Source organism: Ischnura elegans, chromosome 1 (genome assembly GCF_921293095.1).
Source record: "Ischnura elegans chromosome 1, ioIscEleg1.1, whole genome shotgun sequence".
NCBI classification, from domain to species: Eukaryota; Metazoa; Arthropoda; class Insecta; order Odonata; family Coenagrionidae; genus Ischnura; species Ischnura elegans.
In genome coordinates, this window is record NC_060246.1 from 112216911 (window position 1) to 112236930 (window position 20020).

Here is a 20020-nt window from a genome sequence, read left to right on the forward strand (position 1 = left end):
AATTTATTCTCGCGTGACAAAGTAACTTTTAAATAAAAAAATGTTTTGAATGTATTCAGCGCAGCGGCGATATTTTTTTATTAAAATTTACGGATTAATTTATAAATCTTCTTATACCATCGATGGTAGACAAAAAGTTTATTTTACTGATATTGATCCCTGGAGAATCATTTAAGAGGAAGCGGAGATGCGGTTGGAAATGCTGAAGCCCGCAATACATACATGTGACCTGCAGGAGCCACCGCGTAATGATAGGAAAGACAGATTTTGACCACTTTTGATAAAAATATTTAACCTGTTCATTAAAATATAATGAAATTGAAAAAAATCATATTTAATAAATAATTATTTAAATTGAAAATTAGTAATTATTTAAATTAATCTTTCGTTTTAAAAAAATAGACGTAGGTTTTGAGGAAGCATTAATAGTTATTTGACAACCTGACCTTGCGCGTACAATTTCAAATATCTAGATGAAAATTTTTTGCATCCTTTATAATAACGCTTAACTAAGAGCAATTACTGATAGATCATTCTTCGCTAGTACTTCGAGGGAATGGAGGTAAAGAATAAGCATAGCAGCCGGACCTGTTTCTCTTGGTCGGTTATTGACAATGGCCTCTTGTCCGAGGCAGTTCAGGTTGCCGCGACAGAGACGCTCAAGACCCTTTAGATCGCCTTCATCATAACAAATAAGGGACCCGTAATCCGTTTCTAATCGGGGCCCTCTACTCTAATCCATATTTTTCCCGGAAATAACCATAAGAAGGGAAGGTTGAAGTACTCGTAGTTTCCACAGAGGTCGTGAGGGGCGCCACTGCCCAGATCACCAAGCATGCCGTCATCAGCAAATTAGTCATCAGACGACGACCATAAAATATAATTAGGCATGAAGTGAGATGTTAATGAGGCCTGCAGTCTACTTGATGAAAATTAATTCCCATACGCCACTTCTTTTTTTTCATCGGTAACATATTCTGAAAGTATTTTTCAGTTTAACCACATGAACAATGGAATACAAGCTCACGTAACGTGGAGCTTACTGCTATTCAAGTCTGCTAATCGCATTTCTCAATTGATGGGTAAATGAACTCAATCGGCGATGTTAAAATCCTGCTGAATCAGGACACCCATTTCTAACATTCCTTCCTCTCCCTCTTGATACATTGGCATTGCGCGGATAGGCGGATAGCGCGATAGCGCCATCGCTAGAATAACAAACGAGTCGTGGCCACGTCATTCATGCCATATTGAGTGTGTTTGTGGCAGGTTGACCTCCGTGCAAAAATGAATATATTCCGGCTGTTGGGCGATCTCTCCCATCTACTAGCAATTATTATATTGCTTTTAAAGATATGGAAGACACGCTCATGTGCAGGTATGTCAAAATTATGTCTTTTTCGCATACAATTCCATCTATTAGCCGGTCTCAGATAGTCAATTGTTTATCAATAATATACGGCACTATCATATATACGTTAAATATTCTCTTTTGTGTGAAGAAAAATGTTATTTAATTGCTATAATGTGGTATAAATAATTTGTTGATGTCATATATGGTGCCTTAAGTGTGTAAGTTGTCTGTAGCCGTTGATATTCGGCTTCAGGAGTGGTGCCGACAAACGACGATGATGCTGTTTTCTGTTAATGTACTAATGTTACCCCTTATGACGGAGAATAAATGTTAAATTGTTGCAATTTAACCGAAGTTGATAATCCTGTACCTGACCGTTGTGTTTTAGGAATATCGGGCAAGTCCCAAATTCTATTTGCCATCGTGTACACTACAAGGTACTTGGACTTGGTTACGACTTTCATCTCAGTTTATAATACCATTATGAAGATCGTGTTCATTGCTACTTCCTACGGCACGCTATACTTAATGTACATGAAGTTCAAGGCAACATACGATCACAATCATGACACCTTCAGGTAATGGAAGACTTTTTATATCATGCTATATTTTGTCTATTTTGTATTCGCTGTCGTTGATGTTTCATTTCTTTTCTCCTCAGGATTGAATTCTTGATTATTCCTGCAGTGGGTTTGTCATTCTTGATCAATCACGACTTCTTCTTGTTAGAGGTAACGTATATCTTATATCTAATCAGTAAAGAGAAGTGAATGCGTGGCTGTCAGGCTCATCGCAATGCTATGAAAAACTAACTTTTTTAAGTGTTGAGTTTAAGCGGTGTGTTATTGGCCTTGTTAAATATTTTCATTCGAATTCGTTCCCGTCATTTGTTCGCTACATTGGGCCAGTATGAAATACTTTTTTAATGTTCTTGAAATCCAGAATTATGTGCTGTTTTTATCAAAATTGGTTAACCTGGCCTGCCCATTTTATACCGCCTGTATTCCATTCCTAGTTTTCTTTTTTTTCTATTGTCAATTTGTTGTTGCAATGCGAAGAAGGAAGAACATGAAGATGTTCTTCCTTCTTCGCATTTCTTATGTCTTAAGTTTTCTGGTCTAGGGTTGTATTCCATTATTAATGCTGTCTTTCCACTTACCATGTATTTTATATGATGGTGTGGGTCTTTAATTTTGTTTTCCTGTGTTTTCATTTTGCTATTTTCGCTATGCCTAAGGTTATTGACCTTTGGCAGTCAATATGTCTGATATTTTTCGCCTTGACCTCAAATCTCCACTAATAATTCATGGCTTTTATATTATCTCATTTTTGCAAAAAGTGTGAGGGATGAGTATTTTCGTCGCAGGCCCTGTCAGTACTTTTACTTGGAAAAATAATTTGTCTTGCTCTCAAGACTCCTCTTATTTGATCAGTTGATGCTGAAAGTTTGCTCAGTTTACATGTTTTTGAAGTTCAAGACTGAACTGAGCCATTGGATTTAGAAAAACCTGGCAGATAATTGTAGCAGAGCAATGGAGCTTAATAGATTAGAAGATATCTTTTAATTGAAATTTCTGTAGTGATCCAAATGATGGAATTCTCAAAACCACAGTGTAGTGCTACTCCTGGGTAAATACCCAGTGGTTAGGTTAATGAAATGAATATCGTCATCAGCAATTTTTTTTATGCTGTATTAGTTCCAGAGAGACTTCATGCTCTCTTAGAGACATCAAAATCATTCTAATGAGAACCATATATTTTTGGGAGAGCTTTTGCATGCATTCAAGGTGGCAATAGGGTGGTTTCCTATTATTTTTTTATTGCCTAGATTATTACTCCTGGAGTACGCATTTCAGGCTCTTAGATATTTATATGACAGTATCTGTTTTTTGCAATTTAATGAAAAGTGAAAATTTTCAAGCACATGAAAAAGCGTCGGCCAAGTATGAATGCTCGGAAAAGCCCATGTGATGTATTTCTGGTTCCCACTGCTGCCATGTGAGGTGACCTTAGGGCGAGGCTGTGACCGCCGCTACAATGCAGGCTGCTAGTAGTTTGCAGAGTGCCCTGGTAGCGGGCAGTGCTTGGCTTAATGAGGATTATTATTGCCCTATTAAACAATAATCATTTATTGGTGATTATTAAGAGATTTTTTTCTGAGCTCTGTGCCTCATGAATGCCTTGGTAATCTCAGATGATGTAAAACTCCTATCTACTCGTATACAATCTAGGTCCCTGTGACATCACGTGGAGTGATAGTTTGCTTTGATGAAGGAAACTACCCTATTGGTCGATGATGTGTTTTATATAAGATACAAGAATGCACCAATTGCATTTTGTCTCTTTGAGTATTTGGATGAATTTGACGTGGAAATTCAGTATTTTTTTATGATGTGGATTCTCCAAAAGGAATGACTTATTCTTTAAGCCTGATTTAATTTTCAGAGCTACTTTCCGTCTTTTGATTGTTAATTTCCTAGATATGCACTTAACTACATGAGATTTGATTCTCCAACGACCTAATATTGCTTATGTTTTTTTCCCCCACAGATTCTGTGGACATTTAGTATTTATTTGGAGTCGGTGGCCATTTTACCACAGCTATTTCTTGTGTCCAAAACTGGAGAAGCTGAAAGCATTACGTCACATTACCTGTTTGCTTTGGGCTCGTACAGAGCACTGTATGTTCTCAACTGGATTTATCGCTATTACTCTGAAGAGCATTATGATCTCATTGCCATAGTAGCTGGAGTTGTTCAGACTGTGCTTTACTGTGACTTCTTCTATCTTTACATCACTAAAGGTAAGAATAAAGATGAAATTTGATTAATTATTTTGCTCTGGGCTTAGATTTCAAGTTTTAGTTCAACATTACTCCATGTTGTTCAACCAGCTTGGTCAACCTAGTTCAAATTGCTTCATTGAGTGGTTTAGCTACTCATTTTAAGTGGTCAACAATATCACTTCCCCACATGAAGTGGAAGGCTCTAGGGTAAAAGAGTAGAAGAATCATGATGAAGGATATTTAGTGACGGGGAAATATTGAATATTTGGACCTGTTCTTAATTTCCCCTTTTCCAGATGACATTCTTATAACCAACACCAATCTCTTTGGTGGTGGAAGGCATATTCCTTCCTGTGTCTAAGTTGCTAAAATAACTTTGTTCCTAAGTATGTTCGTATATATTTATTCATGAAGATGAGATGTTTAATTAGCTCAAATTTATAAGTACATTTTTCAATATTAATACCTGATCCTCTCATCATCTCAATCCTTGGAATTCAGTACATCGCTTGGCGTACACTGTGTAGAAATATTCTTGCTTTGGCATGCAAACTTAAGACATGCAATTTATTGTTTAATGAAAGTGTATTTTTCACCAAGCTATAAGGTATGTATGTATGTGTCCTTCAAAGGAGTAGCTTGTCAAAAGTTAATGTTAAGCTCGCCTGCGCCACCTCTCTTGGCCGAGAGGTGGATGGGGAAGGAGAAGTGGTTAGGGGTGGCAAGTTGGTAGCCCGGGTAAAGTCTGCCCCATCAGGAAATAGGAAGTGAGTTGACTCAAACAAAGGAACTGATGGTCTCTAATGCGCATAAATGCTCTATACAGCAAACTTCTCTCAGGGTTCTGCCTTCATTAAAAACTCCAATTTCACCATTTCGAAGAGCCCTGGGGATGATGGGCAACACACTCTTCAAAATTTTAGTGACAATGAAGTTTTGCACCCAAATAAAGTTGCAAAAAAAAGTGAGGAACACTTTTTAATTTATTGCACAATGATACCTCCTGCAATGTCAGGGTTGTTACCAGATTCCTGCATTAATGTTCTCTGACAAAAATCTTCATTTACCTATACTCTCCTTTTGATCATAAAAGATCATTTTTGAAGAGCAGAAGTCAATAGAATACTAAACTATAATAGAAATATTTTCACATTTTTAAAACATTTTTCATTACAATTAACGCATGAAAAACAATTCATAATTTGTGAACTTAATTTCAGTGGAATTAAAGTTTTAAAAGAGCCTTCAGACAGCTAGCAGCATGGATATTCTTTTGAATCGTGAATTAAGGACTAAATTTTCCCTGATGCCTAGGGCGAGATACTCAGTCTTCTCCTTGATTATCCTAACGTGTTATTAACCCGACTTTGTGATTGAGACATTCCATGTTATAACTCAGAAATTGTAGAAGTCTCTTAACTTATAGTTGGCCTTAAGTGAAATTGAGAAGCTGAGAAGCCAAGGGGTGCAAGTGATTTTTTTTATCTTAACAGAGTTAAGTGCAGAAATTAGGTGAAGAAAACAGTCAGGATAAATTAAATCTTTAGTAATGCATTTAATTTCAGCACAGAACGGAGGCTCACTGATATCCTTTGGCCACCAAGTTTTTGTATATTTCTTCTATGAATTTCTGTGCCTAAAGCTACCTATTTAGAAAAAATTCACTTAAAACCCCTGGTTTCTCACCCTCTCAATAGGGTTGTTCACCAATTTTTTTTTACTGTCTTAAATGAAAGTACACACCGAGGGGATACCGGCGACAGTTTCAGCGCTTTTCTAATCAAAAATTTAATCCTAAAAAGGCTAGGCGAAAAGTGTGGAATCCGAGGGCCGGCTCAAACGCTCCGAAAGCGCACGAAGGTTGCCGAAGGCATGCTGACGTCGCACACAGCGAACTTCTCGCGGAAGCCGTCAACCCGGTCGAAAAACCTGTGATCCTGCGTCAGAGAAGAAACAACGAGGGTGAAAATGGAGGAAATTAGGAAGAAGGCGTATATATATAGCGGCGCTTTCTACCGCTTTGTAATTCTACCACAATAAGAAATCCGGGAAAACGTTTTATAACTGTGCCTCTTAATTCTCGTGTGCGAAGGAAATGGTTAACTGCAGCAATGCGAGATGACCAAAAATATCAACGGCAAGACATCTTATTATTGCTGTGAAGATTCTTTTAATGTTAGTGTTAAATTTATACTAAATGCCAGCATCACAACGTCAGTTTACTTGATATTGTTTTACTTGCGGTCTTCCCAAATAAGTCGAACGGACGAAAAAAATTTTAATTTAAGTTATTTGAATGGAAATAATTTACGAAAGATTAAGAACAATGTTTATGCTACTATTCAATGATCACCGAAGTTAATTGATGCTAACATAGTCTTAGATTTTTAATACACCAAAGATTGGCACACAGTAACCAAACATAATGTTTATTGATGAAATATTCTCGAGCACATTCTCAGCCGAGAGTTTTGGAGTTGGTGAAAACAGTAATATAACTGACTTAATAATGAAGCTACCCCTAGAGATACTTAGGAATACCTAATGATCCAATGTACGCGATTGATTTGCCCTCTGGAATATTTAAGATTGCCCCTAGAGACATTTTCATCACCATCATCAAAATTCAATTAAATGACAGCTTGGAGAGATTAGGAGACCAATTACAAATCAGTAAGACAAGAGTTTTTCTACTATCCACGCAACTTTACCTCTTATTTCACATTGCTTAAAAAATTTAATATTCTTTCCGAAGCATAACAAACTTGATCTACCTTTGTCTTTTCAAGCCAATTACAGCAATGTACAGTATATAATTGAATGTTTTGAAATTCAAATTCGAAAACCCTCTGATCCAATATATCAAGCTTTGACATGGAGTGAGTATAAAAAATGTAATGCCATCAAGTATTTAGTACCTTGTGAACCAAATGAATTTGTAAATTTTGTTTCCCCTGGGTATGGCGGAAGAATAAGTGTCAAAAATTATTTTTCCTGTGGTTTCTTCTGATTTTTTGCTCAGGACAAACTCTTCCTTTCATAGTGTATATATTATTCTCTTTTAAGTTAGAAGTTACAAACTGCTGAATCGCCGTATTCTTTTCTGGCAGCGCTGAGATAGTTTTCAACCCTTATTAGGCCCATAATAATAGACCCGTAGTGCACCCCGATTTTGGACGGCCGGCAACATTCCAATAGTGAACAATGGAAGGGCATGGGAGCTTGCACACTGACCGACCGCGCACCGGCAATGGTAACAAGTCTGTTAGCTACCGGCCAATGCCACTGCGGATCCCCTGCGCCAGCTCAACAAGCAAACAACTTATCTTTTGACCTGTGAAAATCCGGCGTGTGTGCAAGTAGTGCTTCACCGGTAAAATATCGGCCGGTATTTTACCGGCCGTCCAAAATCGGTGCGTGTGCAAGGGGCCTTACAGTAACATTCACAAGAATAAATATTGACAATAATTCGCCATTCCATATCATGATTCAGACAAATCTGCGACGAACAAAAGTGATTATTTTATGATAATAGTTTCCTTATGTCACCTAAGTTTTTATAGGCTATAAATTATCAAAAGCCTTTAAAACTAAAAAACGAGCATTGCGTGACAGGGATTTGTGATATAATATGAAATGTACCCCTCGAGAACCATTTCAGCGTTTACTAGGGGATAATTCGAATAAAAATGGAAGCCAGGGCTGAGTAAATCGTAACAAAATTAAATATTTGATGGAAAATATACTCTTAAGTACGATTAACATATTTAACAGTGCTATAATAATTAATATGCATTGACTCCTAACTTGCCTGCTTGACTCCTTGAATTTCCGGAGCGCTAAAAATGTCATTACTGCGTATTTAGATTTTTTTCTTGTCTTGACCTCTTCTTATTCATGATAAAAAATGAGCATCAGAGCACTCATTTTAGGTGGGGTAGTAGAATTAGCCCTCACAAAGCCACAATCCGAAGGCATTTCTCACCACGGCATCCACAAATTCAAGCACGGCACGGATAACGGCGTTCACCGAAAGCGTGCAGTCAGCGAAGTAGGTGTGTGTGACGTCACAGCCATTCGAGCCTGACTTCCCGCCGAAACTGGCCGTTTCAAAGACGCACAAATTTCAACGGAGCACCAAAGAAAATGTAATGCACCTATTGCAGAAATTTTTTCACCAATGAGAATTGTTAGCCATAACTCACCGTTAGCATCTACTTAAATGGGTAATTTCGTTTGAGGTTAACACCCCTATTATGAGTGAAATTTTGGTGAGATCTTTGTGTGTATGTTGTGACGTGGAGTAGGTGGGGTTGGTTGGGGAGGGTGGGAAAAAGAGGAGGGGAAGGGAAAGTTATTTTGTGGGGAATCTCACTGTGATGATCAGCGTACACAAAACAATGGGAGCTTACAACATAGATTCTGATTTCGACAGAATATTTAATGCAGAAAAACAGGGCAAAATACACTTATAACCATGAAATGATTCAATATCATTCCTTGCTTTGAACATCAAACTGGCCAGTGATGATAACCAAAATGATTAAATGGACAAAACAATGACAACTCAACAAAAAGAAAACAAGAACCTTCCCTTCCAATCAATCTTTGGCATGGTTTCTCACCAAGACATGAACACCCAAAAATGAATTTACAAGAAAAGAAAACAACCTTAAGCACTATTATTGATAGAAACCACCACCTTTTCCTAAAGTACAAAAACAGATGCGATCATTCAAAGCAAAGGGGGATATAAATCAAAATGCAATAAAAAACGCTGGGGCGGCGGCTCTTCAACACACAGGGGCTTTCTTCGGTCCTTGGGGGTTCGGGGGGGGGGGGGGGGATTCTGGATTTCTTCTAGGTCATTATATCAGGTCTTTAAGTCAAGATTCTTCTTTACTTGGTGGACGTAATTTGGGGTTGTACTTCTACTTTTCCTGCTCTCGTGCACAGCTGAGGGATGACATCCCCGGATGGCTCCTTTCGGGGGTCGCAGCACCTTCTGCACACCGTGGGCTGAGAGAATACTCAGTGGGATGACATGGGTTGACCTTATAATTGGCAATGGAAATCTACCGTTTTCCTGATTCCTTCTTTCCGCCTTTCTCCTCCTTTTCCGTCCAAACTCCTCCAGGTCCAGTCTCTCTCATCAGACCACTTATTTAATGAGGCACCTAGACAAATTAGCAGAGCCTCTGGCAGTGTGACGAGGCCAGAGTTGGTGTCTTTTTTTTCAGCTGGTGGCTCTCGAGGTTTTATATCCCAAAGTGGGTTGATTCTCTGGGGTTAGGTAGAAATTGGGAAAGAGGCCTATCTCTTGAGACTCCTCAGCATGGGTGTTTTGAAGCATGTTTTATCTATTTGGGGGTGTAGATGCAAGTGGTCACAAGCCACCATGCACTGTCATTGTTTGGCGGGTGGGATGAGGGGGACTACACTCTTCTCTCTTCGGCACATACGCGCAGTCATGCGATGGGAAAACCCCAAAATCGGGAGGCAGGGAATTGTAGGGAGGGAAGGAAATGCATTACGCACAAATCCATTCTCACTCAACTACACACACACAGCCAAACACGATACACGACAAATAAATGAAGCTCACCTTCCCTCAAAAACATCTACTTAAACCAAACTATGTAACCTGCCAAATGGCAACAGTTACAATGTATATTAAAAGATGTCCTTGGATGTTTAGTTGAGATCTTATATGTTTCTAGTACAATCTACAGAAAAAATTGTGGAATATTCTTAATTATAGAATATTCTTCCAAATTTGTAGTGACAGCCAAGCTTGGTTTTGCTAATGGTAGCTCTTGTTGTCTTTATGACGGTGCTGAGATTCTTCCATCCCTCTCCTTACCCTGGAGGCGTCTTCAGGCTCAAGTCACGACGGTGCCTCCATCTCATTTTCCTTCCTCTCCACCCTCCTCCCGAGGTGACGGTGCAAATAAGTCGTAACTTGGTCCCGGCCCTGATGGTTGTTGTATCCCAACCGATGTGTTTCCTGATTTCATTTTGTTTAACTTTGTGGCATAACTAATTTCTCTCATTTTTTCTTTCTAGTGTTGAAGGGCAAGAAGTTGCAGTTGCCTGCTTAAGTTCCATATTTAACAGAACAATCAACTCTTTATCATGATATGTGTAAATACATAATGCAGAGATTGTGTGTGTGCATGGGCTTCTGGGAATGAACTGCATTTTCTCATCTGTTGGTGAAATGGGCCAAGGGTTGAGCTGTGGGAGAGGCGTGGTGTCACTATGAGGCCATCCCTGGCCGTACAGCAGCTCCTCTCTCTAACCCTTGAAGAAGATTGGAAATCACTACCAATTGAATCTTATCATGCCAAATTTATTGGAAGATGACGTATGTCTTCCAATGAAGTCCCGTAGTAGAATAGGAAAGGTTTATCAAGTCTCCAAATATTGAGTAAGTTATTCCAATCTTTTACCCTCTACATTGATCATTCAATCATTGGAGAAATGGTGAGAAATACTGTGATTTCTTGGTTCTGTTGTCAAATCGTGTAACATTTACTTCAAGTTCTGCCAAAAAAAGTTTAATGCTTATGACAATTAACCATGCGAGAATTAAATGAACAGTATTTATTGCATTTTTTTTGGCTTGAGGGTGAAAATTAATTGCTCCCGGCCGAACAGCTTATTAATGAAATAGAATTGTTGGTTTTTATTGTTGAACTTGAATGATCTTTGTGGCCTCCACAAATGGGAAAACTTGAGGAAAATTTCATTCTGATACTGGAATGACCAAGCACAATACCTGTTTTGAAGGAGATGATATTCAAAAAGGCTAATGAACATGCACGAGTGTTGGAATGTCTGTGGAGAAGTGATGGCCAATAATGTTCCAGAAACTCAACCAAAGGGTTCATTTGCTCTTATTTGATTGTATGGTCCCATGTTTCGGTATGGTGGTTTAGGTCATTAGTGTCCTTCGTACCAACATTTTTGAGGAATTTCACAGTGCTAGTGTGAATTAAGAGATTGCATATGTGAAAGATACTGCATGCAGTTAATCTAGAAATTAGTGTGTGGCACTTGAGTACCACATAACTTATGAAAAAATTGATAAGTCATTTTTGTAACTATACAATTAATTAGTGATTCATTCACTCATTACGTATATTGCTTCACTATTGCCTGAAAATTATTGTATTCTTTTTGTCTGCTACCAGATGATAATGGTTTCTTTTAAACATTTTGTAAGGAGATTATGGCCCGACAGCAGGCAGCTCACCTCTGGGGTGAGTGGCTTGAAAAATTACACTGTTTTCTGTAAGGACATTTATGTAACAATAAATTCTTTTGTATGACAAGTTTATTCAACATAGATAATACAGATAAAAAATTAGTAGTTTTTCAATAGTTTTCTCATGTGGGATTTCAAATCCGTGATGTGTAACTGCTCCTGAAATTATGAGAAACAGAAATTATCGAAAATTCAACTTCAAATTCATCGGTTCTACCTACAAATCTTGGCAGATAATGCTTTTCCATTTGAATTCTTTAAGTTTAAGAAGCACTGAATCTCACCTTTAGCGTTGTATCCAGACTCCTCAGACCAATGATTCCATTTTTGAGAGATGATTCATTCATTACAATTGTGTATGGGATGCCCATTTCATCATTCCTGGAATGGAAATTACCAATCATATACACAGCATACAGATATATGTACAGTAAAACTACAACATTAACATGCATAACAAAATTTAGGTGTTACAAATGACTTTCTGGTGCAAGCATGTTTCCTGGGTTCCACCACATTGTTTGATATCTGATGATAACAGTTTTGCTGACAATTCTGCCAGCACCTTAAGGGTGGAAGATGAGGTTAATGCTAGATTGTTCAGCATCAAGCTAAAATTCTGCCCTGCAGATGCTGGCAGGTTTTTTCTAACAAATGTGTAGTCTTCAGGTGTCAAACAATATGGAGGAAGTATGGAAAACATGATCATAACAACTATTCGCTGAAGAAGCCCAAGTAAGGACTTTTTTAAGTCCTGGCAAAAATTATTTGTGGAAGTACAGGACAACTTTGAGACAAAAGATACACACTGACGGAAAAAGAGGTTGAAAATATTGCTTCCATTTGAATCACCTATTGCAGCTTGCAATGTATGGTTCTTCATTTTATGTACAAAATTCAGCGTAATATAAGGCATATAGCGAGAATCTTGTTATAACAAGTAATTGGCTATGTACCATCAAAAGGCGTATAATTAATTAACAACAAAATATGGATATAGTGAGGCCCAGAAGCCGCTGCAATAGTACGTGCTCGTTATTACTAAATATATCTCCTCAGAGGGGTACATAACGAAGTTAATTTGAATGAAAATGCCGAATTACTCTGAATATAGTCGTCCTCTGAATGCAGTCGTAATATAGCACCCCATTTACGTTTTCCATGGGCATTTTTGGGAAAAAAGGGGGGGACTGCATTCGGATAAATACAATAAATGGGGTACCCAATTTACAGGTGAGGTAAAAAATTATACATAACTCTGAAAACAGACTTAGTGGCTGTCAAAATAAACAGTACAAGTATCACAAGAACAATACATGTTACCGAATGGATTAAATCACCAGCCACAATGGAACTGAAAGACTACATGACTTGCAGGCATGGAATCTTTATGACAGATCTGCTACATAAAGAACAGAATATGTAGTTTCATCTGGGGAGAAGACTTGGTCTGGCTCGGCTTAGCGAGCTCTCGACATCACTGATTGGTGATGTCGAGAGCTCGCCAAGGCCGTGGACCAGAATGAGGGAGCTTACCACAAACTGAAGTGTTTTCTAGTGATACTGTTCGTCAACTGCAAGTTAGAATGCAAGATGTGCATTTCTACGCAATGAATAGTAAAGGCATTATCGAAAACATATCGATGGCACTCGGCTGACTACAAAGTTGTTACTCAGTGTGGCTTCCTCCACATCATGTTCAAATCCAGGAGGTGATGCTCACTAAATCATCTTACTAATTAAAAATTTATTTTGTTTTCCAATTAAAATTTCTTGAAGCAAAATTCCTGGTCTGCAATCTCTAATTCATGCTGTAAAAATCCATGTTGTCGCTGGAGTGCCGTCTCAATCACTAAAAATATCAAGACACACAGGTGATTCACTCACCAAATATTCATAGCCTCCCATGGCATATCTTTTGTGAGATTTCAGTATTTGTTGGTCTTTCTCTTTAATTTGATTTGTTCGGAGAGGAAGGCATAGAAGCACCAAGTCCATTAGCAGAGGAGAGTGACTTTATAGGTGAAGTGGAGTTGTGACTGGTTAGCAAGGGGTAGACCAGTTGAAAAACACGCCAACTGTTTGCAATCTCATCATCATCCTACACCTCCCCCGCACTTACTACAATCTCTCCCGCCCATTGATTTTTTTCTGTCTTCAAACAGTTCCACTCCCACATGAATTCAGCTTTCGTCATTTTCATTCATGAAACTTCACAATAGCCATGTCACCATGTATACCAAATTTTGAAGGAATAGAAGAAAGAAGGATTTCAAACATTTTTTTAAATAGAGTTGTAATCGAATGACCCTACACAACTCACTAGGAACTTCATACAGTACAAAGCAGTTAATGTTTGAGTACCAATCACAATACTTCAGCTTTCAGGGAAAAAAATACTGTAGGAAAGGTAAACACAACTTCAACATACATATGCCAGATAACTATCACATATTGTAATAATAGGGTTGTGTTACTATACGCATGGGTCAGCCAGACTTATCATATTGAATTTCACATTTACCTCACATGCTGAGCTTCCAAAGATTTTTTTGTTAAATCAGGCAGAAGAAGAACTGAAATACCACTTCTTCTAAGACTTTTTGTAAGGTACACTGCAAGATCATGTAAATCTTCTGCTGATGATGCACCTGTACAGAGAAAAAATGCTAATTATGATTTTGCAAATAAATTAGTCATTATATAATTCGCTAGAAAATATTAGTGAAAACATTAACATCAGTTTCAATTCCATTTATCATTTGCTAGCAATAAAAACAAACTAGTAAAGCTGATGGACTGAAAAAGTAATTTTACAATGAATGTGCAATAAAACTTGCTTTGGGGTTACATAATTAACAAATTTAAGTCCATGCCATCCTCCAATACAGGTGCTTACTTATTCTCTGAGTTAAGCTTAATTAAAAGGCAATATTCTTGAATTCGTAAGATTTCCTGTTCCACTAGTTATGTATTGTAAATTCTAGCAATAATGAATAATTACAAATTTTGAAACATTGACTCACAGGCATACATCTTTACTACTTTGTACATACTGCTTTCATATTGTATTGTTGATCGCTAGGCAAATAAATATTATCTTATCCAACACTCATATCTTCCTATCAAAGTGGTCCTCCACTCTATGGAACCACCAAATGCTACTGTCGTTTTTATTCAGTGCTCTTTGTGAAATAATGGATTGTTTTTTTTTTATTGACAATTTTACTCTATTTCATTACAAGTACACACTTTTCTTGTTCAAATCATGAAGACAACCTTTAATTTTGCCTCAATAGTTGAATACAATATTTATCTTTCCTCATGATTTGTGTTGTGAACTTTTGGATGTTTTGACATCCTCTGACAAAAGTGAAAAAAAATGAAAAATAGTGTGTTCTTTCAGGAATCTTACAACTTTATGAACATGATGACTTAATGCCATAAAATCCATTGCAATTTGGCGACACTCACAATCTGTCATTTAAAATAAAATACAATCCTAATCTATATAATTTTGTTGATCATTCTGAAACAGTGAAAAAAATAAAACAATACTAAAAAGTGCAGAACAAGAAGAATGCAGAGGTAAATCAATAAATTCCTGCAATAACCAAGTAGTCAAAAAGTTATGATTCTCATAAAGTTATAAGAAGTGCCATTCAAACTAATTCATCAAAATCACAGAACTTAAACTACACCAGATAATTATTACACCTCTTTGACATGAGAGCTACCATAAGCATTTACATACTGTAAAAAAAATAATCGAGGATGAGATTTTTACAGGAATTCACCCATAGTTTGTAGCTAATTTAGGTATATTTACATGCTATATTAACTGGTACGAGTTACTGTATAAATGTATGATCGTAAGAATGAACATCAAAGTACCCTGTGTAACCACCCAACTTGCGCAAATGGATGAACAGAAAGTAGAAACGTAGTATGTAATTTGACTCATGAATCTGTAAATATTCCGTTTGTGCAGCAAAATTGTTCATGCAATCAGACATTAACTCATACGGGTTAATATATCATCTGAACATTCCTTTGGAGATGGTCTGAAGACTTAACTATCATCTTTACATATCAGCCAATTAAGTGAACACCCAAAAACATGAAGGCATCTCGCACATATAAGCATCATCACCAGACATTTACTCACTTGTTGAAGATGCTGAGAAACTTGCTTTATATGGAGCTAACCTTCGGTGAATGTGGAAAGTATATCTCATACTGCTATCTGTTGAATTACTGTTGACTTTAGAAGGAGTAGGAAGAGGCCTTTCCTCATAAGCATCACAAAGGAAAGTAAGCATTGCCCCATCTAAAGTTGTCACGCATTCTATCACATGAGGTAAGATGCTTCGCCTTCCGTCTTTCACCTGCAAGAAAACATTGAATATTCAAGAAAATATCTCAAGGAATATCAAGTCCTACAAAACTTCAATCTGCCTCAGGATCAGAGCAATGAGATCTGCTTTTGCTGGGTAGTCATCTTCTATGCCAGAAGAGTTAAAAAGGAAAGAAAACCTTGTATGTAATGCAATGATAGACACTCTCTCTGTGGGCAAGTGCGCCTCGAACTGACTCCAACCATTTTACTGCCAGTACATCTATCCTCATTGGACGTACTTAAGGAAAATTATAGCAGTAGTAATACATGGCATATTTTCTATTTTTTCCTTCGTAGAAATTCTATTTCACTAGCATATTTCCTCCTTTGGAAAAAATCTTTATGAATTACACCATAGTAATTAACATAAACCTGAAATCTAGCCAGCAATAAAAAAGCTTATGTTCTCTTCTGAGAGATATGTGTTAATCCTTTTACTGCTGTGAACACACCTTTTCTTTCTCCCTGCCATGCGCTCAGCTGCATGTGAGGAGTAGGTTTCCGGAAGATTGAACAGCAGCGAAAGGGTTAAGACTTGTCAAACAATATGTATGGATTTATGGCTGCTGTCCAATTTTATTAACAATATGAGGTGGCCTAACGTCGTCGAGAGACTGCATATTTCCTGATGTTAAGGTCAACTCAGCATACTAATCAACACATTTACGAACCCTTCACATGAGGTATTTAGATGTAGAGCTCAGGCCAGACAAATCCACAGGCACAAGTACTTCACACATTCACGGTAGGGGACCAGTGAGCCACCTCACCCTTTGTGGATATTCATTTGGGGATGCATGAAAGTTTCACCAAGGGTTTGGACCCAGGACCCGTTTATCAGCAGTAGCCATATGCACAACACACCAGGTTACCATGATCCTTACATCTACATATTGAAACTCAAAAGAGTTCCACAGAAATATGCTGGTGCATTAACAAACAGTACTGTCAATTGGTTAACATCATTGTGTGGCAGGGTCCACACTGAAGGATATTTCTCCAGAGCAGCAGAAAAGTTGACCTTTAAGGGTTCAAAAACTCTAGTATTTAACTGTGATGCATCAGCAAAAATTATATGTATAACTAAGATAGCAAGCAAAATAATGTTAATCCATGAAGGGTATGTTTTGTGCTGAGGTTCTAAGAAGCATAGCAAAATGTTATTTAAAATATATGAGCATAGTCCCCATGTTATTGATAAGTTTGGTTCCTGAGAATGTCCATAATACAGATATGGACTTATCTCTGATTCTAATGAACAGCACACAAGAATAATTATAATGAAAGCATCTTCTATCAAAAAATCTGTCTATATTGTAAGCAATCAAAAAACAACACTGAACTAGGTTAGAAAAGATAAATTTATGACATACACAAAATAAATTAGTATTTTATTAACAAAAAAATCAAATACTATATTAATGCTGGTACCTCGGGTTTATCGAGAATGTAAAACAATTAGGTATTATTTCTGTATAGGTCAGAGTTAATAGCTACGTATTTACTTTAAACACACCAGGAGGGGATAAAATACTGTCATAATGTTTTAAAGAAAAATCTTTAGAAAATGTAATTTTTAACGCCATTTAAAACAAATGCAAGAGACTAATCATTATTACCAAATGCATATGTTAATTCATCCATAACTCAGGGCACACCCAGGCACTTGCCCTCATTATTGCTATCAGTCAGTAGCCCTAGTTAGGGAAGAAATTAGTGGCATTCACGACCATTGTAGAATCATTATCTTACGAACATGAATCCAACCCTTAATGAAAGGACAGAAATAAACACCCTGTACACTACACTCAAATATTAATCACTTCCATTTGTATACTTAAGATATAGCTTAACCTCAAACTGTATCCTTGTGGACTCATCCATCTCCTCAAATGGTTTTGTACCCCTCAGACAAAGGGCCTCTAGACATTGCATCCCCCATGGATATTCGGCTCTGATCATCACCAAATCTCCCAATGGTATGCTATTTACATCTGTAAGGGAGTAGCGCCCTGGTGACCCTGAAAACTGAAGTATGAGTTCATGGGATGTTTATATATTTTAAGTTCTTCTTAAGGAGAGACAGTCAAAGATAGCAATTTTTACAAGGAATAATAGTGATATAATTCCTTAAGTTTTTCAATATCTGAAGGTACTAACAGGTACCCGCATTCTTTCAGAGCAGGAGAAAACTACACCTTAAAGATGCTGGGATACACCAACTGAGAGCCTAGGAGTTCTTTGTATGACTTAAAATGTCACGTTATGGGTAATATCATCAGCATTAAATAGCAGCTAACCTTTCTCCACCAAGATTTCCTTTGCTGTTGCCAAAAGCTGAAAGCCTGGGTGGATTTTGCCGGATGACTGAAGATATATAGTCTCAGCAAAGTATGCTTTTCGGGGTAAAAGTATCCACTTCCTCCAACTTTGTTGTGGTTCATAAATAGGAAATCAGTCAAGAATTCACTAGAGCCAGGTGAAGGGTCGAGCTTGTTTAACATTTGTACATTTGTGTTTGAAATTCCAAATGGCAATTTATCACAGCACAGCTCTTTTGCATAGGCGAAAGCGTCTCTGATGGCTAAAATAAATCAATTAGTTTTACAAATGGTTACTTCATAAATACAAAAATTCAGTTTCAAATCGTACAACATTTACCTCCACAGACAAAATAGGCCATTATAAAAATTTAATTAAACATCATTATATATCTTTAACATTATTACAATAAAACATCTCATTTTAATTAGTTCATTACATTCCAGATTTTTCACCAATAGCAAATAGGTTCGATAAGGGAGGTATAGGCTATCCGTATGGCTTTGATTCCGAATTACTGTGCTCATGAATTAAATGAAGGTCCGAAATTTTCTGCAACTCCCCACACCATAGAGTTCTGATTAGAAAAATTAATCATTGAGAACTTCTCTCAGTAAATATGCCACATAACAGAAATGTAAATGCGAAAAAATTATTTTAATCTAGCCATCCTTACCTTGAAATGATTGTCCATTTTCTTGAGGTGTAAAAGGCAGCATGAGGTCCTCTGAATTAATTACATTACTTAAAAACCACTCTTGATGTATGTTATTTCGAAGCAATTCACCCGCAGGGCCACAGTCATATTTCAATAACATAGACTCAGTAGTATTAAAAGGAACCGGTTTAAAAAAGTACTGCCTTCCACAGAGGTTGAGAATATTTTTTATGTGAACCATCGTATTACACTACCAGTAAATACTAACTTTTCTTCCGCATTTAATACGAGCACTAGTGGTTTACTGCGTCAATGAGAAATAAAGTGTTACTAGCACCATTGCATCACGAAATGCAGTACTATATGGCATCCTCACGTTCTTCTAAGATTGGCTTGCTAGGAGTCACAGGAATGTTTCCCGGAGGAGCCACGAAATATTCTTCTTCTGTAACTGCGGCGTTAGCCATCACATCCTCTCGGCAATTCCCATCATCGACTATATCATTCCTCAAGTAAATGCAACTGAAATGTTTACACAATTAAAAAAAGGAAGCCCGAAACGGATAAGCAAACAAATTTATGGAGCAATTTCACATCTTACCTATCCTTTAAAACAGAAACCATGGGTTCCACACCCGATGTATCCACTGAATGTATTCGATCGGCAAACTCAATCGCTGACTGAAGCCGCTCGATTCCCTTTTTGTTAGCAAAGTCAACAAGAGATATTCTTTCCAAATGATTTACTATATCTTGGGTGATTACCACAGTCTTTTCTTCTGAATTTTTGGAGCACGGCTTGGAGTGGGGACTCCTCAATAGCGTATTGATAAAGGCAACACAATTCCGCTGGTACGAGAGTTTAACTATAGACGATTTCGCAAACATTACCATATACAAAATACGCTGAAGAGGAGAAATAAGTAATACGTTCACTGCAATTTAAGTCTCTGTCCAAGGAAAAATCGAATTTTCATCCGCCACTCAATTCTCAGAAAGTTTTTCTGATGAGGACAGATGAAAATATTGACTTCAGCGGGTGGGTTGGGAACTTCAGTTGTTTCTGGACGGGCTGAAGCCCGCCTGCTTTAAAACTGCAGCGCGCAAGCAGTTTTGACTATTGCGCCAGCATCAGCGGCTGAGATCCCGACAGTGCGAGAAATTGAATCTATTCCCCTAGAGGAAAGCAAAAACCATCCGTAGCAGCTTTCGGCACTTCAGAGGCGCGGCGA

At 37.5% G+C, this 20020-nt stretch overlaps 2 protein-coding genes across 3 annotated transcripts; one reads left to right on the forward strand and one right to left on the reverse strand.

The window, feature by feature from the left end:
* Positions 1-1173: 1173 nt before the first annotated feature.
* LOC124168189 (ER lumen protein-retaining receptor) lies at positions 1174-11476 on the forward strand. The gene is made up of 5 exons (XM_046546322.1): positions 1174-1378; positions 1743-1932; positions 2016-2085; positions 3905-4157; positions 10206-11476. The coding sequence occupies exons 1-5, from the start codon at positions 1288-1290 to the stop codon at positions 10238-10240; spliced, it is 639 nt and encodes a 212-aa protein (XP_046402278.1). The 5' UTR covers positions 1174-1287; the 3' UTR covers positions 10241-11476.
* LOC124168174 (DNA polymerase subunit gamma-2, mitochondrial) lies at positions 10772-19843 on the reverse strand. 2 transcript variants are annotated; one of them, XM_046546303.1, is made up of 8 exons: positions 19390-19841; positions 18807-19310; positions 18109-18392; positions 17663-17836; positions 15578-15797; positions 13934-14060; positions 11694-11790; positions 10772-11568 (listed from the first exon to the last, which is right to left on the reverse strand). In XM_046546303.1, the coding sequence occupies exons 2-8, from the start codon at positions 19027-19029 to the stop codon at positions 11509-11511; spliced, it is 1185 nt and encodes a 394-aa protein (XP_046402259.1). In that variant the 5' UTR covers positions 19030-19310; positions 19390-19841; the 3' UTR covers positions 10772-11508. The 2 variants fall into 2 exon arrangements, with proteins under 2 accessions (XP_046402259.1, XP_046402268.1); XM_046546312.1 differs by lacking the exon at positions 17663-17836 and having other exon boundaries at positions 19390-19843.
* Between the last annotated feature and the right edge of the window lie 177 nt (positions 19844-20020).